This window comes from Bombus bifarius, unplaced genomic scaffold, assembly GCF_011952205.1.
Source record: "Bombus bifarius isolate JDL3187 unplaced genomic scaffold, Bbif_JDL3187 scf7180000007987, whole genome shotgun sequence".
In the NCBI taxonomy this organism is placed as follows: domain Eukaryota; kingdom Metazoa; phylum Arthropoda; class Insecta; order Hymenoptera; family Apidae; genus Bombus; species Bombus bifarius.
In genome coordinates this window covers 1,576,375-1,603,662 of record NW_022884369.1, presented here as the reverse complement: position 1 = coordinate 1,603,662, position 27,288 = coordinate 1,576,375, and the positions used below count along the sequence as shown (strand labels likewise).

General features: G+C 33.2%; 5 protein-coding genes across 7 annotated transcripts; 2 read left to right on the top strand and 3 right to left on the bottom strand.

Annotated features, from left to right (window-relative positions):
• Positions 1-85: 85 nt before the first annotated feature.
• LOC117205298 (carbonyl reductase [NADPH] 1-like) lies at positions 86-1,306 on the bottom strand. The gene is made up of 4 exons (XM_033443570.1): positions 1,189-1,306; positions 820-1,080; positions 508-746; positions 86-425 (listed from the first exon to the last, which is right to left on the bottom strand). The coding sequence occupies exons 1-4, from the start codon at positions 1,204-1,206 to the stop codon at positions 113-115; spliced, it is 831 nt and encodes a 276-aa protein (XP_033299461.1). The 5' UTR covers positions 1,207-1,306; the 3' UTR covers positions 86-112.
• Positions 1,231-4,648, bottom strand: LOC117205290 (ribonucleases P/MRP protein subunit POP1). 2 transcript variants are annotated; one of them, XM_033443552.1, is made up of 3 exons: positions 4,147-4,648; positions 2,693-4,024; positions 1,231-2,610 (listed from the first exon to the last, which is right to left on the bottom strand). In XM_033443552.1, exons 1-3 carry the CDS (start codon positions 4,268-4,270, stop codon positions 1,562-1,564), a joined length of 2,505 nt encoding a protein of 834 aa, XP_033299443.1. In that variant the 5' UTR covers positions 4,271-4,648; the 3' UTR covers positions 1,231-1,561. The 2 variants fall into 2 exon arrangements, with proteins under 2 accessions (XP_033299443.1, XP_033299444.1); XM_033443553.1 differs by having other exon boundaries at positions 2,693-3,992; positions 4,147-4,238.
• Positions 4,649-4,732: 84 nt separating this feature from the next.
• LOC117205294 (cAMP-dependent protein kinase type II regulatory subunit) lies at positions 4,733-14,694 on the top strand. 2 transcript variants are annotated; one of them, XM_033443561.1, is made up of 8 exons: positions 4,733-5,579; positions 6,056-6,147; positions 8,875-8,958; positions 9,988-10,094; positions 10,192-10,453; positions 10,888-11,046; positions 11,219-11,321; positions 11,520-14,694. In XM_033443561.1, the coding sequence occupies exons 1-8, from the start codon at positions 5,363-5,365 to the stop codon at positions 11,648-11,650; spliced, it is 1,155 nt and encodes a 384-aa protein (XP_033299452.1). In that variant the 5' UTR covers positions 4,733-5,362; the 3' UTR covers positions 11,651-14,694. The 2 variants fall into 2 exon arrangements, with proteins under 2 accessions (XP_033299452.1, XP_033299453.1); XM_033443562.1 differs by lacking the exon at positions 4,733-5,579 and adding an exon at positions 5,590-5,805.
• Positions 14,695-19,219: 4,525 nt separating this feature from the next.
• On the bottom strand, positions 19,220-21,126 carry LOC117205296. The gene is made up of 7 exons (XM_033443567.1): positions 20,963-21,126; positions 20,678-20,814; positions 20,406-20,601; positions 20,181-20,318; positions 19,960-20,107; positions 19,579-19,871; positions 19,220-19,518 (listed from the first exon to the last, which is right to left on the bottom strand). The coding sequence occupies exons 1-6, from the start codon at positions 21,008-21,010 to the stop codon at positions 19,582-19,584; spliced, it is 957 nt and encodes a 318-aa protein (XP_033299458.1). The 5' UTR covers positions 21,011-21,126; the 3' UTR covers positions 19,220-19,518; positions 19,579-19,581.
• Positions 21,127-21,201: 75 nt separating this feature from the next.
• LOC117205309 lies at positions 21,202-26,856 on the top strand. Its single transcript, XM_033443586.1, has 9 exons — positions 21,202-21,737; positions 21,845-23,577; positions 24,323-24,490; positions 24,568-24,858; positions 24,943-25,278; positions 25,349-25,434; positions 25,506-25,838; positions 25,916-26,337; positions 26,410-26,856. Exons 1-9 carry the CDS (start codon positions 21,518-21,520, stop codon positions 26,784-26,786), a joined length of 3,966 nt encoding a protein of 1,321 aa, XP_033299477.1. The 5' UTR covers positions 21,202-21,517; the 3' UTR covers positions 26,787-26,856.
• Positions 26,857-27,288: the final 432 nt, after the last annotated feature.

Sequence of the window (27,288 nt, the reverse complement as noted above, 5' to 3'; positions counted from 1 at the left end):
AACTGTTAATCACACATCAGACTAATAAATTTAAAGATAATATAGTAAGTATATGTATATATAGTATATCTTTTTACAGCATTCATCCAAAATAACTCATATTGTTATATATTTATTCATCCTTTGTCCATTCCATTAATGATTTGTCATACCAGATATATTTGCCCTTTATGTCTGTATTTTCTGGTAATAATGCAGCATATACAGGAGCCTCAGCACCTTCATCAGGCTTCAAAGTACCTTTATGACTAGTCATATCTGTGTCTACATAGCCAGGATGCACAGCATTCACTACGAGATCTTCTCTAGTATCTGAATTAAACATTCTTTGATGAATTCTAGCTAAAGCAGATACTCCGACTTTGCTTGCAACATAGGCAGAATTTGCCCATCCTTTCTCTAAGTGAGTGTTTGTCTTTGCAGCACTGAAAATATAATTAAAATTTAGAATACATCCCATGGAACAAAGTAGATTGTAAATTAGTATATTTTTGAAATTCAACATACTCAATAAATTCGTGCATAATATTGTCTAATTCTTCCTCTGTAAGATTTGGATCTGAAAATCTTTTCTTCAATGATTCACCAGGAATCTTTGATAAATGACCAGAAGAACTTGACACATGTACTACACGTGCATGTGTTTTCAATAACGGATAAAGTTTGCTACATACTTTTCTTAAGCTAAAATAGTTTACTCTTAATGTCTCTTCAGCTTGCAGAGAAAAAGGTTCTGTAGCAGTTGTCTGTATATTTAATAAAATTTGTAGAGAATATCTTTCGGAAAAAAAAGAAATAAATAAATAAAGTTTTAATTACCTTAAATGCAATAGCAGCATTGTTAACTAATATATCCAATCCTTGATATGTTTTTTTTAAATAATCGTGAAAAGTAGAAATACTACTTTCATCAGTAACATCAAGTTGATGAAATTTTGGGTTTAAACCTTGTTTTTCAAGTTCTTTAATAGCATTCTGTCCTCGAGTAACATCACGAGCTGTTAAATAAACAACTCCATCAAATTGTTTGCAAAGATATTTTACAATAGCAAATCCAATGCCTTTATTCCCACCGGTTACCTAAACATTCGATTTATCAAAATATGTATGATGTGACCATTACGATACCGACCGCAGTTTAAGCAATAAAACTATACAAAGTTTTTATAATATATAATTTATACTTACGACAGCTACACGTGTCATATTGGGTATTTTAAACCAATTTTCCTATATGCGCAAAATAGTAATTCGAGGAGGTTAAACGTAATACTCTGATAATATTACGTTACACTAGATTGAATGTACTATAGCAAATCATCAAACATTATATAGTTGCGAACAACAGCCTTGACAAACAATGACGAATGCGATATAATGATTAGATTTATTTATCAAATCTTTTCTTTCTTTTCCATTGTAAACAATTCAACTACCAGATATCATATATGTTACAAAACGGTATTTTAAAAGATACGGTATTTAACAGAGTTCACTTATAAATTAAAATATTAAATAACATTATTACACTATTACAAATAATACTACAGGATAGCTACTGTTAAATTACTACGTGTAATCTAGCAATTCTATATTGTCTTGTCTGAATATTTCTAACAAGAACAAAGGGATGTTTTTTATTGATCAGCTCAATTAATGAATTTAATGTTACATATCCTAAACCTACACCTTTTGCTTTTGTAAAACAGAAATCACCCATTGTAATATAACCCATAATCTCTCTATCACAAGAATTTCGTACTTTAACACAATCTGGAAGATACAACTGCGACATTTTTTTTGTTTGCTTGCATATGGCTTCACGACTTATTTCTAATAAATTCTTTAATTTATTTTCATAACTAAAACTTTGAAAATCTTTATTTAACACTTTACTTAATTTATTAGTTAATGTCTTTTTATGATGTATTCTTTGTTTCTTTAGCCGTTTTAAAAGAGCTAAATGATTCTTTCGCGATTTTTTACGAATACTTTCATTTGGATCAACATTTAATTTTTCCACAGGACCTGACCAACTTCTATTGTTCTTAAACTTTTTTATGTCTTCATTAGTTGGCATACATATTATTGCAAATCTTTTAGGACATCCTTTTTTTATAATATCTACTTTAACGCGAATTAAACAATTTCTGTCTTCAAATGCATTTTGCAGAGTAAGACTTGATACATGATTATTTGGTGTATTATATCTTCTTGTATTATTTTCTTGAACTAAGCTGTTTTGCAAGAAATTTAATAATTTACGATTTCTTAATACAAAAAAATCGTCTGTATTTGTCCATTCTCTCATTAAGATCTTCCATTCACAGAAAAAAGGACTAGAAATTCCGAGTTTAACAAAGTTCACGCGCCTATTTGGTGGATAACGAAAATACTTTTCTTTTAGCTCCAATTTGGTACTTAATGCTTCTCTTGTATATGCAGGTGTATCTGGATCATTAATATCTGGGGATTGCATATTCTCACATTCAAATGGTATAGATTTTGATTCTCTGAGTGCACCAACTCTTACGCAACGAAATATACAAGCAAGCCAGAATGGCATTCCCCAGTTAGATGGAAGAATAACATCTACTCCAGAACCTAATCCTAAAAAAAACATATTTATCAATCTTGATTATCTTTATTGATAAGAAAGTTTTCCAATGTAATTGTTATTAATAAAAATTACCTGTTTTACCGATACTAGGTTTTTGAATCAACAATACTGGTATCTTTGCCATGATATTTTCATTAAAATATTTGTCATTATCTAGACCAGGTACTAAGCATTGACTTCTTAGTTTATTAATTGCACTTGTTGTTGCACATGTCTTACTGACTTTCTCTCTTATTTTCTGTTCCCAAAGTGGACTAGAGTTTGCATTTGTAGGAGGTACTGACATCATTTCAGTTGTCTGTGTTTCTCTTTGAGGTCTAGTTCTTTTATCTGGTAAATGGAATCTTGGATCCAAGACAGTAAAGCCAAAAACAATATTTGGTGGCAACTGACTGGGTGATTGTAACGTTTTTAACATTTGCCATAATTCTTCTTGTGTTTTCAAAGACTCAATATTTTCCTGATTATCATAATACTTATTATGCCACAATTTATCAGAATTTTCATCTTCCTCGTAATCCATTTGATTATGATCTACTTGCACGGCATCCAATTTCAAATTAAGTATTTTATCGAATTTTGGCAACTGTAGGGCATTTGTTAAAACACTAGTTGTCAATGGTCCGTAAAAACGAAATCGATTAAAAGTATTTTTATGAATACTCATTTTACAATTCTTTTCATTAATGTATAAACAAGATTCCGTATTTTGATCACTCGTAGAAGTAGAATGTTCGTCGCTCAAGCGAAATTCAAAACTAGATATAATTTCCGTGAGGAAATCATCGAGGAAAGATGGATGTACCCAAATCCATATGGTTCTTAGATCAGATTGACTTGGTCTCCATAAAAAATGTACATGACCGATTGGAAATTGAGGATAGCCATTCTTTTTAAAAAACATTACAGTTCCTTCTCGTGTGCCTGCTATAAAAATTTGTGCAGCAAATGTTAATTCGAGTGGATTACAATGGCTCTTTAAAGTTTCTTTCAAAATTTTTTCAAGGCCACTAATTTCGATACATGTATAATATGAAATATCTTGCATCAAGCAGTGTTTTGTCATCGCACGATAATTAGCCTTGAAACATTTATCATTCGCGTAACTTGCGATTCTGTAGCCCCATTTGTCTATCATATGAAAACGTTTTGCATGCCAAATATGAGTTTCCAACCAAATTTTATTTCGTTGTCTTCGTTTATATTCAGCGAGTAAATTACGAGATCGTCTGCGATATCTACGCGACTGTCTTTTAATTTTTGGTGGCAATCCGGATTTAGTCATTTGATTTAAATGTGCCTCCTGTAGTCGGCGGGGTAAACGCTTAGCATTATGAGACATGACACGCCTACGCATATATACTGGCAATTTCTGAAATACAAGTTTCGTTTGTTGAGGATTTTCTGTAAATGCAATAATAAATAATGATTTAGATATCATTTTTCCCAGTGTATTTAATATATATTTATATGTTGGTAAGGAAATTTAAATTTATTAGAGTAGGTCCGTGTATCATTTAACATACCTATGGAATATGTCATTGCAGCAATTTCGCTAGCTCTCGCAGAAACAAGTTTCATAATGTGAACTTCATGTGGCAATCGTTGCGATCCACCTAAGAATTCATCGAATTGTTCTATTCCAGCCATCTTTTATATACGAGTGTTTGAAGTTTTGTTTACACCAAAGTAACCTGCTATACTTAAATTTATGAACAGTAGAACAGTAGAACAGTAGAAGAATATTATAGATTATAGTACTATAAATATCCTAGTGACAAGCACATGTAGTCATCAGACAAAAATAGTTTTGAAGTATACGAATTGTGATTTATTGTACATTGCTTGACACCACTTTAATATTCAGATACACGTGTAGTAGCCATTTAAAGCATAGTTAAAAATACTTCAACTTGAACACAGAAACGCCGACGGAGCTTGAATTAGCCGAAAGTATTTTAATCCTGTGCCTATAGGGGGCATTCTTCGAGGTCAATAGGAATTGGACTTAAGGAAAACGAAGTCGAAATAATTATTTATCAAAGCGTGTACGCAACACGCGTTAACCCTGTTACATTTGGAATGTTCGCTAACCAATAAGGAGTAGGTCGCCTGCAACGGTATATCAAACATCAAGAGTTTCATTGGTTCGAAGAATTCCATACGTACTGTACGGGGCTATATCTAAAAGTAGTGGAAATCGAATACGTGGTGTACTATGTGGGAATTCATCGTTGGTCTACGATCTATAGTTTTGCTCCCGTCCAATAATGCTCAATCTGCCTACTATTTGCCAGTTAAATGTTCAGTGCGATCCTTCTGCTAATGTCAAGATCCGCGCCGTGAAATAGTCGCCATCTTTGCGACTGAGTCGCATCTCTGAATTTGGCCCGTTGCATGTTCCGCGCAGCTTTATGTAGCGTTAGAGAAAAAAGATCATTGAAAGTTGGTGTCAAAAGGGCAAAGCGGTTTCAGCGAGACCGGATATAGTTCGAGCTGTGCCGAGAAGTGTTAACCCGGCGCGAAAGTGGGCGGAACGCATGGGTCTTACGTCCTTTTGGCCTCGCTACAGTTCATGATAAGAAAAATTTCGGCATTTAATAAGTGACACACATCGAATCTGTGTTGACTGTTCCACGCAGTAATAATAATATTAATTCGTATAATTCGTTGGTTGAGCGTTTACCGGCGTATGCCATTCTAGTGTGTGTTTGTTCGAACATAGTTTGGTGTAAGAAAAAAATGAGTTGTCAACGTAACGCTGGCAAGATTACAGTGCCGGACGAGTTGCGGGACGTCCTATTAGAGTTTACGATCAGCTATCTTTTGGAGCAACCAGTGGATATTATCGACTATGCCGTAGGTTTTTTCACGCAACTTCGGGAAAGTCGTCAAACTCAGTTGATTGAAGCCCCTGCGCAGACCGCCTCTTCTACGCCGGACGAGTCTGTCGAGGAAGGTAAGCCAGCGAATTTTCATTCGGGATGCGACTTCCCATCGCGTCGAGTATTCCTTCCGAACCCGTCCGATACACTTGTTCACAGAAAAACTTTCAGTGCGCGATATTGTTTCGATTTCGAAACTTAATCTCTACATTTGTCTTCGAAATTCGAACAGTGTGTTAGTGATTCTTACAGACTTTGTGCGAAAAATTTACATAAATATGTGCACATCGATGGAGACCGGTACGACTTTTCCCGCTTAATGCATCCCTTTTTCCCGATGTGTTTATTCAATTTCGAAATTCAAGTTAATTTCAATTTGTTAATTAATTTCAATATTTTTCGTACGTTTAATTCGTTTTTATTTGTAAACTAATACAAATCGTAAACGAAACGAAAGAAGAATACTTGTGACAGAAGATAGATATATTAAAAAGTATAACTAAAGTATAGTTAAAAAATTCTATATTTAAATCCTTCTCATTCTTTATAGAACCACCAATCGGAAGGTTCCAGAATAGGAGGAAGAGTGTCTTCGCGGAAGCCTACAACCCTGAAGATGACGAGGAAGACGATGGAATTAAGGTGCGTTTTCTCCTTTCCAATCTCACTCGTCCCATTCAACAAATCTTGATTGATTTCAGTGACATTTCATTCTCATTCTCTCTATACATCTTTCTGTACTTTTGGTCACGTTACGCAAGGAACCATATTGTCGATATATTAGTCCCGAACGAAAGCTACATGTTCAATCGATGATCGATTGATATTAATCGAACTATACGACTGGAAAATCAACCACGATAAGGAGAACTATTCTTTAGGAGAATTTTAACTATCTTTGAGTTAAATGTATCGAGTTGAGTTGAAGGGACTAAAAAATAAACCCTTTATTACGGTACATTGGAACGCGACAAGGATAGGGTTAACGTGTTTCACATATACAATATACATGCATACAAAGAATACATACATCTACATGTACACGTGTACCGAGTGTATAAAAGCTAAATATGGATGCTTTATGACTCGTTCGGATAATAACACATAGTCGATCGCTTCGAAAGAAACTGCACGCGGTTCGCAGAAGACTCGCTACCGCTATGGAGCCTGAGTTTCGACGATCTGACACGTTGCTCGACGTGAATCACGCGAAACATTGAGAGCAGAAAATGTCTTCTTTTTCGTTTTATCGAAACACGAGCGTATTCAAGCTGTGCGGGTGACGAAACGGGATGATTTACTTTGCTCGACGATGCGAACGATGTACCTTTGTGACGTCAGAGCGCGTGTTCGATAACCTGCTACCGACGTGACTTACATATGTATGATATATATACGTGTACACGTGAGCGTGTTCGTGAATGAGAAAGAGTGAGAAGGAGCGAGAGCCTGAGAAAGAAAGAGGACACATGGGGAAGGTTCGTCAGATCGGGATCGTACTGCTCGAAAGCGTTTCAAAAGGCTGCACCGATCTCGATTATTATCGGTAACTTGAGCTACTTAAACCGATTGGAAAATCTTTGGGAATATACTGGGTGGACTGGTCGAAGTATCTAATTGTCTTATTACGGAGGAATACTAAGTTGAATAGCTTTCACACGATAAGTAAGATGTGGAGATCAATTTCTCCATGAATCGTTTATATTAAACCGATCAAGGCTATCGATATTTTTTCAAGCGTAACCACATGCCCTTTTTGACGTAGATGCATACATGTTTTATTGTTGAGCCAGTTGATTAAAACAAGGCAAATCGATATCTGGGGGAGGTAGCCGGAGCTTGATCGCTTCTCGTGTGAAGCGTTGATACGATGCTCGAAATAATTGGACGGTCATCTTTTCAAATGACTTGATCTCCAAGTATGTTATCCCATATTTTACGGCCTTGTACTTGATATGGCAGCGTTGTTTGATCCTTAACAATTGCACGTATATGTTATACAAATAGGTTTGATAGCTATATGACAAATACCGATAGCCTTGCTTGTTCTAAAAAAGAATGATTCCAAGTATCTTCTAATTTTAACATCAAAGGAGATAATTAGATGTTTCGTTTTTAATGAATCACTTCACAGCATCGTATGACGGTGAATGTAATATATAACTCGGGTAGTCGAGTAATCGATGGGCAAACTGGTAGGGCGGTCTGTCTTGAAAATACGATTTTCAGCGAAATTTTCAATTTCCTCCTCCGTTCGTCTTAATCGAAGCAATTAGATAATGTCATCTCTGACGCATGGAGTCCTCGCCACCGAGTTTCGAGTTCGCCGTTTCGTTTTATGCAAAAGTTTCAACTCAACGTTCAGCGACATTGAAAACTAGACTATTCTACTGGGAAAGATGTTTATTGCGCGCACACGGACAAAATTTAAACAACGCGCGATTAAGATGTAGATGAATCGATTAAGCAAAAAAAGAGAGGCTCTTTCCTAAAATAAGGACTGTAACTTCGGTCAGTGAAAAAGCTTTACCATTGTGTTGGAAGCAGATGCAGGAGCAAAGTATGGGACAGATTGATATAATCGAATTACCATATTGATTCTTTGAAGAAGATGGTTTTTTTTTAACTCAGTCATAAAACCGTGGATAAGAACAATGTCAGATCCTCTATTTCTTGTGAAACTAACCAGAGTTGAATGCAAAGGTCAGATAATATGAAACGGAATACGGCTTAGATCTGTTTATCTTCGTGTTGGGTTTCTAAAAAAAGCAGGTCGGGATTTGAAACAGCTGCACGGTAGTGTCCTACGGATGGTATAGCTCAATGTATCAATCCCTCTATGAGAATCGATTATTTGAAAAAAAGATAAGCCACAATTGATTATCACCATGCAATTTAGAGTTCTTAGGGCTTTTACTATTTTCCAACGCTACCGGTATCGGCCGCTGTTGAACCAAACGTAAGATCATAAAAGAGTTCGATTTTTCTTCTTTTTTTTTTTTTAAACTTACCGTGCTGTGCAATCTACCCACGCGTATCTAATGGGAAACCCTTTCTTTTTATAACGGACACAGTATATTCAGACCTAGCGTTATCGATCGATCACGCTGCAATTAATTTATAATATTGATACGTGCCGCGGGATGATCGTAATTCCTTCTGATCGTAATTCACAGATTTAAATATTAAATTTAAATATTAAGTTATGTATTTTACAACAGCGACAGAACAACCCATAATCCGTTAATTGTCGAACAAACTGTAATTAAGATTACACAAAATCTGCGACATGCTAATGGAAAATAAAATCGTTATTAGATCAGAATTGCTTCTATTCATGATATCATCCGTGCGATTCATTGATTGCAGATGGTGCATCCGAAGAGCGACGAGCAGCGGCAGAGGCTCGGTGACAGCGTGAAACATATTCTCCTGTTTCGGGCTCTAGACGAGGTAAGTTAAACATAGTACACGTACACTCTCTAGCTTGCGCGTAATTGAAACAGGGATACGGAGCAGCGAGGGCTCGCGCCAACTCGTGGAAATGCCAATGAGTACGTGTAATCTGCTTAACTGGGATGCAGACTCTCGGCAACGTATTACTCTAAAGAGAGAAACAGCCGAATAACTTGATTAGCGTACAAATATAAATTTCTAACGATGAAGAGAATGCTCGCAGCTCTTACTCCGTTGGTTTTAATTTTACTTGGAGATCGTTCAATTCATTAATAGGCGTAGAATCTGGGAAACTATGAAAGAATAATGAAGTATAGCTAGCTTTCTGCCAGCTAGGAGTTTAGGGTATCTAAGATGATTAATGTATTAGTATATTCAAGGTGTTCACTATTATTAATTCAATCTTAAAAACTGCAGTAGTATAGTCAAAAAGTGAGGATAAGAGAAAAATGTGTTATGTGGCGTTTTACTTTATTACAAAGCTATAAACATCCATTTTTGGATTATAGAATACGGCAAATCGAATATGTATACTTCACGTGTATTTATATATGTGTTCCACGTCTTGAGAGGATTCGTTGTTGACCGCTTGAAATGCTTTAATTCCTATTTCAGAATGTTGTTGATCTTTCAGGTAGATACAGCAGGAAGTTTCTTGAGAATTGAATTGTTAATTCGTTGTACTAATTCTTCACCTGTAGTAGTTACTGTACTGTTATATTGTCATTCTGTGCCTTTTTTCTCATTTTCATTAAACAATCGCGCTTGCGAAATTTTGCAGAAAAAGTAAAAAAAGAAAAACCCTATTTTATACATAATATAATTTTCGTTTGTCGCTTTAAGGTCATTTTCCCAATTACATAAGATACGTGGTCACCTTACGTATATCCATATCTGTACACCATCTGACTCGAAATGTAACAATTATGGTTGTTGTTCTCGAATATTAGGAAACAGCAAACGTTTCTAGTCATGAAATATTTACGACACGCGTGTACGCACATGCGTTGCATGAATTTCTTGCAGGAACAAATGGCTGACGTATTGGACGCGATGTTTGAGAAGAGCGTACAGCCTGGAGAATTTATTATCCGACAAGGTGACGATGGTGACAACTTCTACGTCATCGAGAGGTAAAATATGTTCTTCTATTCTTCATTTGCAAACTCTAAGAAACCGGATGGAACCGGTTATAGAAGATGGACCATCCAATTGTTGTATCTCTTTCAGAGGAAAGTTCGAAGTGTACGTGAAAGATCAGCAGTCTGGGGTGGAATCCATGATACATACGTACGACAATCGTGGTGCTTTTGGTGAGCTTGCGCTCCTTTACAATATGCCGAGGGCGGCCAGTATCAAGGCCATCACGCCTGGTACACTATGGGCCATGGATAGACAAACTTTCCGGCGTATTTTATTGAAATCCGCCTACAAAAAGCGCAAGATGTACGAAGACCTTATCAACAAGGTCCCGATGCTTAAACATCTCGAGGCAAGTTTTATGGAATTTGTACCGGAAGATATCGCGCTGAACGTAAATAGAGGATTACTTGGAAGCGATATTGCTTCATCGCTTATTGTAGTTTAACAGATTGAGCATACTATATGTAAGTTAGGTGCTTGTTTAAGGAAACGGTCAGACGATATTTCAGGATGTTCTATTTGATTGATGATAACAGCTGACTATTTGCAATTACATCTCTAATATATTATTGAATTTTGGATGAAGCGCAAGGGACTTCGATTGCCAAGAAACGTTCAGCTAGAATTAAAGTTGTTAACATTTATTTTGTACTTCATTGTTTCATAACGAGCTAATTTAGTATTAATTTTGGTATAATGCAATTGCACACGTAGTTACGCCTATAGAATAATAAGGACGGTAATAGCTGAGTAATATTAGCGTCCCAATTTGATTCTTTTCAGCCATATGAGCGTATGAACCTGGCGGATGCTCTAGTACCAAAACAGTATTCAGATGGCGAACAGATCATCAAACAGGGCGACACAGCTGATGGAATGTATTTTGTCGAGGACGGCGTCGTCAGGATCACCATAATAGGAGATCACGGCCGCGAAATCGAGGTACGACAGCTTGTTGATTTTCATTTTCCAACGTGTCACATAATTGCAACAATCATTGACATACATAGCTCGGTACAGCATGAGGTTGATACCATAGTTACCTAGGAAACTAGTGCACTAATTACGTTGTCAATTGTATAGATGTCATTTGGTATTCTGTTTGATACTATAGATTAATAGAGTTCCCGCTGGTGGGTACTTAGGCGAGTTGGCGCTGGTAACACATAAACCTCGCGCTGCTTCGGCCTACGCTGTGGGCGACGTAAAGCTGGCCTGTAAGTTCTCTTTTCACATCCTTCTGATACGGCCCATTAGGTTACTATGCGCTAATGCATCTATTTATGTATCTACCATTATACATATGGGCATGAATAAGTGATCATTAGACTATTGCTGTATATATGTACATGCGATCCAGTTCGAGGAAGAGTACAATCATAAATTGCGTATTTTTTTTTATACGACTTTTTCAGTTTTGGACGTTGAAGCTTTCGAACGCTTACTTGGGCCTTGCATGGAACTTATGAAGCGTAATATCGACGATTACGAAGATCAACTAGTCAAAATCTTTGGCAGCAAAGCTAACATTTCCGATATCCGATGAACTGTTCGCGAGCAGTGATACGTTGCACTGCTGTACTAAAGACCCGACACTTTCGTACAGTAATGTAAAATGAGCACAAACTTGTACCACCCACTTTATGAATCTCATCCGCGTATTTTCAAGTATCATCTCGAGTCGACTTTCGTAATGACTGTTCACTTAGACGTATACCAGTAAGAAACGTCGTTAATAGTTACCAAGTTTGTACCTATGACACACAGTGAAGAGATAACAAAAATGCAAAGAAAAACAAAAGAAAAGGAAACTAGGCATTTCGACTGGTTCGTATCTGCATCATACTACCGAAGTAAATTTTCTAAGACTGCATCAGATCAAGAAGTATTAGCCTATCTTGTCATGTGCTCGAAACGTTTACAAGATAGAAGTCTGGATACTAAATAAGATTTTCATTGAATTGTCTGCAAAAAGAAAGAAAGAGAAGCGAAGAAATACTCGGAGTGATGCAACGTATCGACAGACTCACAGAGTTCTTAAATGATGTACCTTTATGCCATTCTTTATTCTTGTACTTGACAATTTAAGAGCTGTATTTCATTTTATTGAAAATGTCAAGAATCAATGAATTAAATTATTTCGTATATTTCGATGATTCATCGAAGGAGATGGAGATACTTTTAGGGTATCATACATTATACCTTCGCAACGTAGAAGAATTCTTATTGATACAGCTTATTGTGGAAATACTAGCTTAGTTATCAAATTAATAGACAATGATATAGACATGCGTGATAAACATCCTAATCGTCAGTGTGTTTTTAACACGATGGTGATGATAAATCATAGCTAAAACGCTATGTTAGAAGAAATAAAAATGTAAGAAGGCAAAGAGCATAACAGGCAAGTTAGAACAATTACTAGTACCTACACGATTTTTAAATGCAAACCAACAACTATCTGATATAAGAACACGTGGCATTTATGTTCATCTTTAGAAAGGGAAGGGCTGGGAATGTAAGAGAAATATCATTTTAATATTTAGACATTTCATCTAACAATACCTGAATAGAAACTATTTCTCTCTTTCTTCCCTATATATTTAATAGAACGATTTTCCTAATTCTCATGTTCCTAATTTTATGGTTTGCTCTTTGCATTAATAAAAAAGTATTGCAAGATAAACATATATTCGCATAGCGCACAATAAAGCATCGTTTATTTAATTGTTTACATACATATACGCGCACAGCAGATAGCGTTTGATCTTTGTTGTTCTATCTGCATATATTTATACTTGTTATTGCTTACGATCGTTTGTTACAAATTGAAATAGAACACTTGCTGTAGCGCACATAATCAGTATATTGTACGAGAAACGATACATTTTTCGATCAATATATCAATATAGTCAATTGCATTGATACAACATCCATGGTTACATCATTTCACGAGTTAGTTATTTTAAAAAATTCACGTCACATTTTGACATGAGAGAACATTAAAGGAATAGCTATTTCTTATTGCAGGTTCGAATGCACAGCCATTATTTTTTAGGAGATTATTTAATTACATTATTAAGTGTTTAGATTTGCAAAAATCAACGTTCAATTATTCTTCAGTTTTAAATATTTTACAGTGTTACTGTGAAAAAGATGGCTGAACAGTGTGGTCTCAAATCATGTTCATGTGTGTCTTATCGGTGAATCCTGGTAACAAAAATCGACCAAAAGAAACCTATAAACCTATTTTTGTTACACGTGTATGATACACGTTATACATGTATGATATACGTCTAGCATCGTGATAAAAGAAAGAAAAAAAGGAAAAAAAAGAACAGTTTGAACTAATTTGAACAAGTTTGAAGTTGTGCGAACAAGTGCGTATGCTAGTCACTTTTTAACGGCCGTCTACTCGTCGTATTTTCTCCTCGGCGAATCGAGAGAAAAGAAAACGGTCAAACGTTTTATTACTACGAAACAAGAACAACTATATATTCACTGTACGACTGAAACTCAGAAGCGACAAGCTTTTTAAATAATATCACAATCACGGAGGAGAAAGGAGGAGGAGACTAGTAATGTGAGAACGAAAGAAAAATAATGTAGCAATAGAAATTGCTAGCGAAATGTTGTGTTATTAATTTTTATTTTTGAATTTTTCTATTCACTTCAAATTTGCTTTTTTTTATCGAATCTCTAAGTTTTTACAAAATGAACGACGAAATAGAAGAAGAAGAAGAAGCACTGTTCTGGTCTGAATTCCCGTTATCCGTGCCATTGTATTCAGTTGCTTTCGAGAATTCAGCAGCGAAGCTTTAGTCGTGGTTCTTAGTCTTCCACCGTGTCTCCAGGCTGTGATATTATTTTCGACGGAGTATTTCAGACAGATGCCTCTTATTACTACTGCTTCCAACATGAAAAGAAAAAGGAAAAAAAATTACAAAAAAAATTAAAAGAAGTAAAGAAAGAATAGGAATCTAGAATCTATCAGAATCAAGGAATTTCCGAACTATATCGAATCGAACTTTATTGACTGTTGGTTGCATCGTTAAAATGAGTGAATCAAAAGTTCCAATCGATGCGAGTCATGACTCGATCGTTTATGTCGAAACAAAGGAAAATCGGGCAATTAAAAACGAGAAAAGAAGAGATATATACATACATACACGACACATAGGTATATAAATATAAATATAAATAGATAAATAGGTGTATGTATATTTATATATATTTATATTTATATATATATATTTAATATAGTGGAAGACTATTCTCGCACACCGAATTGAAAAGTATATTTAGACGGAGTACTTATCTGTGCGGAGCCAACATTCGGATAAATTAAATGTAAACGCTTAAGTAGAGTCGACCCAATTTAAATTTACTGTATGTATCTAACAAGTGTGGTCTCTCTCTCTCTCCTACGTGTTGCGTGTTGCCCTTTCGTGTGTGTGACGACCGAGCCAGTCAATTTTTATTCCTTGATTAGCATGAACTGTTATCGTCGGTTTTTTTCGTCTGTGCGGTTGTATGTTTCGTGTCATCGTTACTGGAAGTAATTGCGTCGTATAAAAAGAGAAAAAAAAACATAACTAACAACCCGTAATTAAGTGCGCTGCGAATGAATCTCACTTGTAATTCTAATACACGTTACTTCACTGTGCCACACAGGGTTCCTTTCCTCGGTTGCTTCCGGAACAGAGAAACATTCGATCGTGCGTGAATTTGAAGCGTGCCAGGTTGCTTCAAATCGGCACGATTTCGTTCGTTCATCGCCAGTCTAGTCCAAAGCGTTTAAAAGAGAATATTCCTTGACTAATTGAGCGTACCAAGCTAGGTAGTTATTCTACTGATCGCATACCTTCGAAGCGTTGACAATACTGTTCTCATAAAAATACAAAGTGCACCATCAATGATATTACAATGGTTTGGCAATAGTATAATCTATCTGATTTACAAAAAAGAGAATCGCTTGGTCTTTGTCGCAATTAGTTATTTAATCATGATGAAATGTCAACGCGTTATGCGTTTGTATCAGCATAATCCTGTTGCCCGTGTACGATTTCCGTTTTTCATGCATACTACTATCGACGGCCGTTCTAGAAAAGCTCATACTGTTACGCGTTGGCATCTTGACGCTTGCCTAAGCTTAACAGTCTCTTAGCATCGGACCAAATATCTTTAAACAAGAGGAAAAGAAACCGGAGCAATGGAGCTTGTGCGACTATTTTCTTCGCGCTTTCCTCTCTATTTCTGTCTCTCGTTATTTCTAATTGTGTGGTATCTAAGGGAAAAGATAGTGCGCTGAGCTATAAATAGGCTATTGTAAATGTATTTAAAGTACACGACCGTGTGTCTAAAGTAATAACTAAAAAAATCGTAAAGATATTCGTCGTCTCACTGTCCCCATGTGTAAAGTAGCCATCGATAAAAAATCTTGCCCTCGATGCTACTCCCATTACTAAGCGATACTTGTTCTAACAACTTGCAGCAACTTTGTATGAAGATGTGTATATGTAGCTTAACGTTATGTTAGAGAAAGCACCGGAAGGGGCAAAAGTGCCGAGAGTTAATGAAATCATCCTCTTCGTACTTTTGACGAGTTCAATCAAAGCAATACGAGTAATGCAGCTCGATTGCCTATCGACAATCGTCCGATATCATCGCATGAAAGTCTCACAATATATAAACTGTCCATACATCTCTCCGTCATTTATCGGTCGTCTCGTAATTATCATCATTATTATTATTATTTTATTACTATTATTACTATTATTATTATTATCATTATTATTATTATTATTATTATTATTATTATTATTGTTATCACTGAACATGTATTTCCTGTGACACAATCGTTTCCTTGTTAAACGGGCGTGTCGTAATATTATCATGATGCGATCGCATCGTTCAAATATCACATTCTTTGCTTAATCTGACAGCGATGATGTGACGTGACGTATTATGGGATTGATGTTGTAAACCAATTGTATAAATCGCATGCAGGCCAGCGAAATTTAATCGTGATATATTTCATATTGAAACTAGAACGTTGCGGAAGAGATATCCCTGATTTTTTCGTATGTTAATATCCTGTCTTGTTAGATCTTTCGATTGTACAAGCATACGCCACGCGAAAAATGTTCTACTCGTCTAATGAATGTTTAATGGATATACATATACATTTATATATATGTATGTAATTTTCCGAATGTTGAACGATATTCGGCGTTCTGTGAAGAAAAATACGGAGCGGATAAAATTGATCAGCGTTGTCCTTCTAATTTCATTCGTCTGAACAATTACTATACTAGTAAACATGGAAAGGACGTTGGAACAAAAGAAACGCGCAATGATCAATGTGAAATTGGCAGAATAAGAGGAAGACTGGCTTAGATACGTAGTTTTTATTTAACGTGTAAAGCGATTGTTCCGATTTCGCGACATCTATTAACTTGTGAAGCGAGTGTGTGTCTGAAACGTAACAGTTCGTTGATCGCCCTGTTATTGAAATTACGCTACGCATCTACAGAGAAAAGAGAGCATCTTAAGACGAATCAAGAAACGCGATATTATGATCCTCGATGACATGCTAAACATTAAGCTGAATTATTGTAATCCTATCAGGGTATTATATGTCAAAGACGTGGACGCATTAGAACAAGAGAGACACTATGAATTGCGGAAATCCTCGAGGAACCGTCAGGTTCATCAACGGATGGCTCAATAACACTGAACGATTTGAAAATACACGAAGATGCTGCTAGTTTGAATTACATCATTCCGTGCGGTTTCGAGTATACTTAACAATAGTCAATCGAGCTTCTGCTGTCTAGGATCGTAATTCGTTTTCCTCATTTTATGGGTTTAAAAAAGATTTATCAAACATTTGCTATGCGTTTCGTTCGCGAAAGGACTTGCAGTTTCAAGCAAAGAAAAATTCTGTAATAATCTAAAGACAGATGCTATATAGGATGTCCCAGGTTTTTTCTGCTTTATGAATTTTATTGTCAGTTTTATGAGTAAAAATAATAGTTCATTAACTGGTTTAATGTTAGATATAATGATTAAATGAGCATGATGAATGAAATCGAGGAAAACTAATTCTTTAGCCCAAGATCAACAAATATCACGTCACTAGTTTTTTCTTGTGAAGACTGCATTCGTAATGTATCCGTAATGTAATAAATTTAAGTTCTCGTGTATTTTTATAAAAACAGGTACAATTTTGAAATGAAATTAAACGAAAAATAGATTCATTGTTATATCGTATTTTTGTTATAACTTTTTAATCAAATTATTGTTATTTTTACTCATATGCTTGAACCATTCGGCGGAGAAAAATCCGGGACACTGCATAATTTTAGTAATGTTATTATATATATTTAAAAAATATCGAGTATTGTTTGTAATGTTGTAATTGTGTATTGATTGCGTGTCCATCCAAGTATAGAGCCGTAGTTTCGTGATCGCGAGACACACTCTTCTGTCCTCAGTCCTCAGTTATATTTCATGATGCTCAAGCCGCATCGTTTTCGCACGATTTCGAAGCGAGCTGGTAATATCGCTTCGGTGCACGGTCCACGAGATGATGTGTACGTTTTAAGCTGGATCTAGATTTTATACACGTATACGCTTGCGTAAGAAGGTCCCGGGTTATAGGGGAAAAAAACGAAAACAAAGAAAAAAAAAGGGAAAAGGCAGAAAAGTGCGTTGTAAACTATATAAAGAGGCGGGGAGGAGAAAAAAAGGAAATAGTAATTATTATAACGTACTTAACGGTTTTTGTTTCACGATGTGTTGTAGCGTAATACAAACGTGCACATACGTATTAATATACATATAGATATATTATATACACAGAATTATATATTAGATATATCAATATACATATATGTTAAGACTCGTATCCAGCTGGTCTGATCGGGTATTACTTTAACGATTTAATTAATTGCGTTAACCTGGCAGCGATGCGATTGCGAGTAACACATTGAAAGAGGTGCGTGCAATCACATAGTTCAATTGTATAGCGTATCTACTTGTCGTTTCGATAACAGATTCAATGATCTGTAGTCCATCGGCAATGAAAGTAAAATGGAGTACTGGTTAATACTTCTGTTATTCAATTCATAGAGATAATTATATACGTTCACAGCACGATCGAAAAATTGAGGGTAAATTACCATCATTTGTACATCAAACGATTACCAAGGAGATTGGCGTACGGAATCTCTTTAAGTTAACTTTAATTTATTGTATGTTTCATAAAGTATTGATATACGAAAGAATACAAGCTTAATCAACTATTCTACCCGTTTATTCATAATGTATCATATTAGTTTAACCGAGAGATACACAACACACACGAGCACCGGCACACGCAATCCAATTCAGCATCTGCAAGTGGTGTACCAATTCACTGATTTCTTAGTGTCAAGTCAACATATACTATCATTTACCGTTTGTTGTTTTGAGCTACCACTTTTTTGAAACGTCATCAGATACATACAGTGGAGAACTTTGTGGTGTGCTTATGCATATTCGATTAAATAATAACGTTCTTTTACAGCATCACTGCCGGATTAAGTAGCGGTGTTACTATCTTTTCAATAAATGTACCTAATTTAACATTATGGGTTTGGGTACAAAAGTATTGTCTAAACATATTGATTTTTAGTTGACCGTACAAATTTGTTGCAATAGTCACTTTTCGGATATCTTGCTCTCAGATACTTACTCGATGCTCACAATGGTACATACATGCCGGTATATAATATTACCGCTACTATTGTGACCAATCGTTTACTTACCTGTTTATTTAATTAAAAGGCATTTGTATTTAGGAGCAAGATATATTAAATTACACTGTACTATGTGTTGATAGTATGATAGTATAATAAAAATAATATATAATAAATGAGTGGACCTCTATACATTGTACTAACCTTGAAGTCCTGAGCCTTGAGCTGTTATACGAAAACTTGATATGAAGCTTCCTTGAACACATATTTCTTCGTACTATATGTTTCCAAAAAAATTGTTTCTTGAAAAAAATGTTATAACATTTAACTATGTTATACTTTGTAAGAAAAACAGCAAATGTTTATATTGAATTTAATTTATTTATATCTATTTATACAATAAAATAATATTATAAGATAGTGTACTAACACGAAATTAATCTACATCTGATTTTTTTGTCGAACATAAGTAACAAAATGCTTTCTGCTAATAAAAACATGATTTTTACATTTATAATTTGGTTTTGTTTAGGTAAGCCGCTATATTTCGTTTCTTAATTTCTTCCACGTGTAACACAGTAACATCTTTCCTTTCTTTTTCATTCTCTTTTTTATTATTCTCGTACCTAGTGGTTTTCTTATTAAAATTTCTGCGATATTCACATTTTTCGTATAAATTAAATTTTTAATTAACAAACAATAACAAATTTTATTAATGAAATTAGGTTATGCATCAAGATATACAATTTCTAATAATATGTAAACAAGCTAAAGTTGTCAATAGACACTTGCCCATCTGTTCTCTTTCACCTGCGGCTTTTTTCATATATTTTTTTTTAAATTCATAGGCTATGTGTATATCCCGTAACAATTCATTATCTGTCTTGGTATCATCTAGTATTTGCTTCATAATATAATCTGCAGCAATTACTTCAGATGCAACCAGAAGTTTAAAAATACGCCCTGTCGTCAAAGGTTTTAATATGTACAGAGTATTTGCTAATGAATCCGAATTATTTGTTCCTAGAAAAATTATTTTACAGAAAGTTTAGCAAGCATTATTTGTTTCTGCTATATTGTTAATAATTCTGCTATAATTGTATAAACATACTTTGAACTATTAATTTAATACAGCTTGCAATAGAAATGATCATCTGATGTTGCATCATGTATGAAGTACTACGTGATCTGCTATTAATTTTAAGTTCTTCCATCACATAAGAACTAGATAGTGGTAATTGTTCAACAAAAAATGGTACCTAAAATTCATATAAGTGTTAAGTAAAGTAGTAAATCTCTTTTACTTTGAAATATCAGATTTAAGATATTCACCGAGTTGATTATATCATATTTCAAAGACTTATTCCACCAAATTATGGAATCCCAAGCTAACACGTTAAAATCACGATCTACTAATGACCAAGTTATTGCAGTGGGTCCTACATATATACCCAATAGCGTTGCTGGCATCTGAAACAGTTTATTTTTTTAACATAATGCACTACCTAACGCTATTCGACTGTTAGAAGTAATATAAATATATTATTGTTTCTGTACTGCTGTTATGTTTATGTCAGATTTTATCATGTTCTTCCATTTCTGCTTCTTGTAATGATTAATGAATGAAGTACAAAAATTATTCCAACTATCAACATCTATTTTAGTCTTTAATAAAACATCATTTAATGATTTATAAAGTCCGTTGCTGGTACGCTTCGATATTAATGTTTCAGCATGTGATACCGATATGAATCTATATTTAAATAACATAAACAATCAGATAAATAGATTAAATATTATCATTTAAATATTACCAATAATTTACTCACTGTGTTAAATCGTCCAATTTACTTGTATTAACTAGTTGTAAAATTTTAGCTTTGTATTTTGAAAACTGCACAAGATTATTTTTGATATTCCCTTTCGTCACTGTAGAGCATTTTGCTAGAGGTTGAACCCATAAATTCTACACCAATATATCATTTGAATTATATAACAAATTATGTTCTTTCTCTTTTTCATATTAATAAGTGATACGTATAATTGTACATTAAAAAAAGAAAAAATGCTACATCTAATTCATAATGAAGATGAATTACCTATATGATATCTACCTTTTTTATCTTAAACGTATTAGTTAATTTACACCACGTTTTCAACATTACTGCTTAGATTTTATCTAATTTTTGTATTATTTTGTTCATATTCACACATAAAACATAAGTTTATCTAAAAATTTATATATAGTTACAGATTAATACATTTTTCAATTCAAGCATGGTTAACATCTCGTACTAAGAAAAGTAAGAACAAGATAATCTTGAGATAATTGAGATATTTACCTAATATTTATATATTACAACTAAATTTGATACATAAACCAGAAATAATAAAAAATACAATTTTTTCAATTATTGACGTTTTAATTTATTTCAGAAGCATACAATGGGTGACATACATCCTAAATGAACTACTGTATAACCATAACATATATACTACTCATGTTACCAATCTTATATCTTATACTTCTATATCTAACGACGAAATTCAAAATGCTTGCTTATACTGCTCTGAATGTTAAAACCACATATTGAAACTTCCAGTTTTTTTAAATACAATTTTTATTTAAATAGTTTTTTAATGTGAAAATATATTTTATTTGAATCGAAATGCCGGGTAACTCTTTAGGGCGCAGATCATCTACGAATCCCGTAAGGATATCTTCGTTTGATAGGGAAGATAAAAGTTTCATGCGGACAGAATCGAGAAAAACACAAACATTAAAACCAAAGATTTTCTCAAATGAAAATTCTCATATACCAAGGCCTCGAATACGAGCTTCTTCGTGTGATAGAATAAGTATTAGGGGATCGGTATTAAAAACAACAGGTAAAAGTTTAAAATGCCCTTTTTTCTATTTTAAATATAACAAATGCTTTACATATAAATGTATATAGTCTAAATATAAATATAAATGTTTATTACTATTTTTATAGCTAAAACTCCACTTCGTCAAGTACCGACAACTCCAAAGACACCAATAACAAATGCTAGCAAGCCTGCTGGTCTTCTTACAGCAGGAAGTTCAAGCAAAATTCATGCAGGACTTCCAACAGGACGTAGATCTTTATCAGCTGACCGTGCTAGCAATATTGGTGCTAAAGGTCCTAGAAAAGATACAAGACCATTAACAGACAAAATATATCAGGCTCATATGCTTAGTAAAATTGATAACTTTTTAGCTATAAATCATTGTTCTTCTATGATTAATAGCAATGGAAGCTTAAAACCTGTTACCTTAAAAATGTTTGTTGAAGTCTCTGGATATTTAGTAAAAATCTTGGACATTAAACAAATTCTTACAATCACAAATTATGTAGAGGAATTGCCAAAGGTTGCAAAAAAACTCCACTATCCAGGAATTATTAATAAATCTTGGTTAAAAACTGCTAATGCTATGCATTCTTGGCCAAATGTTTTGGGCTGGATATGTTGGCTAGTAGAAATTTGTGAAATAAGGGAAATAGCTTTTACAAAGTATAATTTAGAGAACCTACCATTTGTAGGGAATCAAATAAACGCAGTAATTAATAAAAATACTTTTTTCTCAATGCTAAATTTTTATAATGCCTGGAATGATGAGAAATTGGATGAAGAAGCGTTAATGATCGAAAAATATTTACAAGAAATTGAAGAACAGCAAGGTGTAAATGAAGAAGACTTGAATGCTGCGCGTTCTGAGCTAGAGGAAGAAATGCTTAAATTACAAGCAGCTGAAACAAATTCAAATAAAATAGATGAAGAAGTAAAACATTTACAGGAAGTACTTTCATCTTTACAGAACGATGAAAAAATGCAACTGAGTGATATCAGTGCAAAAGAGGAATATATTAAAAAAATTAATTTCGAAGTAGATCAAATAAAAGTTGAGTGCAATGTATTGAGTGAACAAATTTGTTTACAAGACACGCAGCATAATGAGTTACTTTCTATTATTAAGCAGCAACCAATGTCTAAGACAGAAAGAGATAAAATTTTAAATAAATGTACAGAAATTCAGGATTACATGCACCAGTTTGATGAATATTTACAAGAGATACAAAAAGAAATATACACTATGGACATTAAATTAGCATCTATTAATAATAATTTAACTAAGGCAATTCTAACATATAATAAAGAAATATTTATGCATCTTAGTGGGGATCTGGGTGTGAATCTAGAGGAGCTAAAGATGCCAGAGAAAGGTATATTGCAACCCGAAATTATGGAAGTATTAAGTACTAAAGCTAATTTAATAAATGATTTGAAAGAATTGTTGAGATCTCAAATTAATGAAAAAGAATGTTTGTTAGAATCAAATACTAATGAATTAGAGAATCTTCAAGAGAGAATAAAAATTCTAGAAGATGAAAGTAATGATGTCGCCAGTAAGATTAAAGAAAAGAAAGGCCTTATAAGTAAAATCAAAGCTGATGCTAAGCACGAAGAAACAAAATTAAGGGAACAAATAAAAAATCTGCAAAATGACATCAGAGAAGTTCAAGGTTTGATGCCAAATACACAACAACTTGCTGCAGAGTTAGAGGAAGCAACGGATAAACTGGATGCAGCTCAAAGAAGAAAAGCGTATATAGAGGAATCTGCTAAATTATTTTTTGACAAATTTTATGAGATTTTAAGTGAACATAGGAATAAGCTTGTCAGTATATTAACGAAACATAATAAATGATATAGAGTATGTAATTTTTGTTGTAATTAATAATCTAGGTTGCAATATTTTCAATATAATTTTTATATAATAACTTCATTGTACAAATAATTGTATTATTACAAATTAACTATTGAATATTATACCAAAAGAGTTAAAAAACGAATTGCGTATATCATATACCCAAAAATATTTAATTATATGTGTAATTATGTACAAATTGAATCACTATTCCATATTGCTGTAAAAATAAAAATTTACATAATTAATAATTTTACATTTGACTTCACTTTTTTGAAAATGCCACATCTACATAAAGATAAGAAAAATATGGTACACTACCAAGATAATATATGTATTTAATTTATATTTACTTGAATTGTAACGTGGAAACAGAAAACCCTTAAACTGTTTTGAGACGCGCGTCTGTATGATTTTAATAGGTTTTATATACAAGAAGCAAGAATTTAAAAGACTGCAATTTCATATTTGGAGTCAATTTTAAATATGTAAAGTATAAAGTATTTATTAAATTATATGAGATAAATTGTTTTAAAACTAAAGAAAATATATTAGATATTTTTATTATACTTTTTGTATAATAAGTACAACGATAAAATGATAGTTCAAAATTATTCAATCATACAAGATGGTGTACACATCGTAAACGCCAAGATAAGTATGCTGGCGAATTTTACAATATATTATGGTATGTTGTTCGATGTATAATGTGAATGTATTCTTTAAAATATTAGGTTAAATGAATTATGTCTATGGTTGGTGGAAATCGATTTGCAAGTTTAAATATTTGTTTGGTATAAAAAACACATTTTTCTACCATTTTATTATAATGAGTAGCAAAATGAGCTCTGCTAGGAAAGCTGTTGCTACCCGCAGTAACAAAAATACGGTGGAAAGTAACCACCATTTGGTAACCAAAAATTGAAATATTTTTATAGTTACAGGTTTTCTTGTCACATAAATTCTAGCCATATAATATATTTGTAGCCTACTTCTGGATTATCTTATGATTGTGATAAACTGTTAGAAATAATTGTGAAAACCAAGGGCCGTAAACGTACATCAACTATGGTTAGCAGTAACCCAACTAGTCACAAAGTAGAAGAAAAAAAGAAACCTGGTCATAGTGGTGATCAAAACTGGGGTAGGGTGTTTAGAGAACAAAATAAAGCTGTTATGAAACAAGAGGCAACGAGAATACCAGGTTCAAAATCATCAAAACATGGTAATGGCACTAAGGAGACTAAGAAACATTTTCTAAATCATCAGAAACTAGATGTTAGTATTAATTTTTATATTTATATTTCACTAAATATGCATAAAATTATTCGTAAGTTAATTTAGAAACACTTCTTTTTGTAGCACAAATTTTTAGATGAAGTTCCTGTCAAGCAATCAACTTCCCAGAAAAGAATAGAAGAACATATAAAATCTATACCATACACTACAAATCCATCAAGTACATCAATACCAAGCACTGTGGAATCTGTCATAGTTTATGACAGAGGAGTACAATGTGATGGAATATCTGATTATTCTGATGACAAATTTGGTGTGTTCAACCCGGTTCATACATTACATTTTTTAATAAAGGAGTTAGAACACTTAGTTAAAGATGATAAAGCTAATAAAATTCTTGCTGATATGGAGCAAGTAGTATTTAGAATACCAATTGAACCCAGTAAACCACCTATAGTGGTATGTTTATTAAGGATAAGTGAATAGATAATACTGAAAACTTTGAATATTGAAATGGAATTATTTGCAGCAGGATTTAGAAGCTAAATTAGAAACAACTAGACAAATGAATTCTATGTATGAAGCATTACGCGAGGAGAGAGATTCTTTACTGCGGTATGTTTAGTATTAGAAACATATTATAACAACTTTATGCATTATATTTATATAATCTGTCCTTAAATTAGACAAGTTCATGAACAACAATTGTTATTAAATGAAGCTCAAAAAAGGCAGTTAGATTTAGAAGTAATTGAAAAAACATTAAAACAAGAATTAGATAAAACAATAAAAGCTATTCAAGCTAGAGATAAAACAATAACCGAACTAACAGAAGAGATGAAGAATTATGAATCTTCTCAAAAAATTGTAGCAGAGTTAAGAACGAATCTCGCTGAACAAACTGAACGTGTAAGACAGTTGAATTCAGAGGTGAAGTATTTAACATTGGAAAAAGATAAACTTTCAGTTTTGTCATCATACAAACATTCGTTATTAATCGAACATCTTAATGAAATCAAGTTAGTTGAAGCATTACTTAATTTCAATCTAATTTAATAATGTTATAAGGCAATTATATTTACATTTTACATCGTAGGAAGGTTCAACATTTCATTGCAGACCAATTAAAAGATATTTATATTCACGAAGATAATTCGAATCCACAAATTCCAATTGTTCATGAACGTCGTGCATGTTCATCGCCTACTTCTACCTCTTCACATGATTCCAATATACGTACCTCTTGGCACGATATATCTGATGTTTCTTTATCCACAGTGGATCATGATCCATCCAAAATTAAACATGTACAAGGTTTTCTGCATAAATCAAATAAAATACCAGTCTTTTCAGAAACTCAAATTGAGAACCTAGAAAACAAACAAATCAAGGATGTTCAAGAACCTTCGATTAAAGATTCTGCCAATTTAGAATTTATTAGTTTACCTGCTGGAGAATCTTCACTTACTCTTTTACCTTCTTATAAAGACCTGGGTTGCACAGAAGTTAGCCAATATGGTAAATATATTTTATATGTACATATTATATATATATCATAATATTTTACGAGTCTAATATCTTTCTTTTCAGTTAATCAAGGGAAAGATGATGTAGTAACATTTAGTAATAAAAAAAACGATAATTTACAAAGTTTTAAAGATACAAATAAAATATCATCATCGGAACATTTAAATTTGTCCAACAAAAAGGCTCATGAGAAAGAGACTGATGTACAAGAATCAAATAGAATTAAAAAGTCTATGGAGTCAAATAAAGAACAAAGTTCGCCTCATAATTTAATAGGCTCTAATATAACAGAACAATTTCAGAATATAGTTGAAGATATAAGGATGCAAAGTAAAATGCCAGTTAACATACCAAGTCCACTAAGGAGTTATCCTCATCCAGAATGGAGCGATAGTACTTTACCCACTATCAGTACTGCTTCGGACATAAATGTGATATAACTCAATAATTCTTAAATTTATATTAAATATTTTGCAAGAAAAATGCAATCTTATTATCCAATTAAATTATTTTTTATCGAAGAAATTGATTTTAAAAAATGTAAAGATTGTACTTTTATATTTTCAACGATATAAGAATATATTTTTAAATAATAATTTACACATAGAAGATATACATATTATAAATTATATTAATTTCTAACTCAAATCTTTTGCACTAGTATATATATACACATAAATTTAGTTTAGAAATAGAAATAAAGTTTGTACAAAACAATATATAATTTTTAAAGAAGTTGGTTTTGGATATTAGTTATATTATTGTTTTAAAAGAGCATGTAATTTAGAAGTTATGTGCATTAATTGTACATAAGTTAGAAGACTCTTATAGGGTGATAGTGACGTTAATACCAAAGCACATATTACGGTATTTTTAATTTTCCACTGGGAAACAAATAAAATTGAGTTTTGTAATTGAACGTGGTATGTAAGATAACTTAAG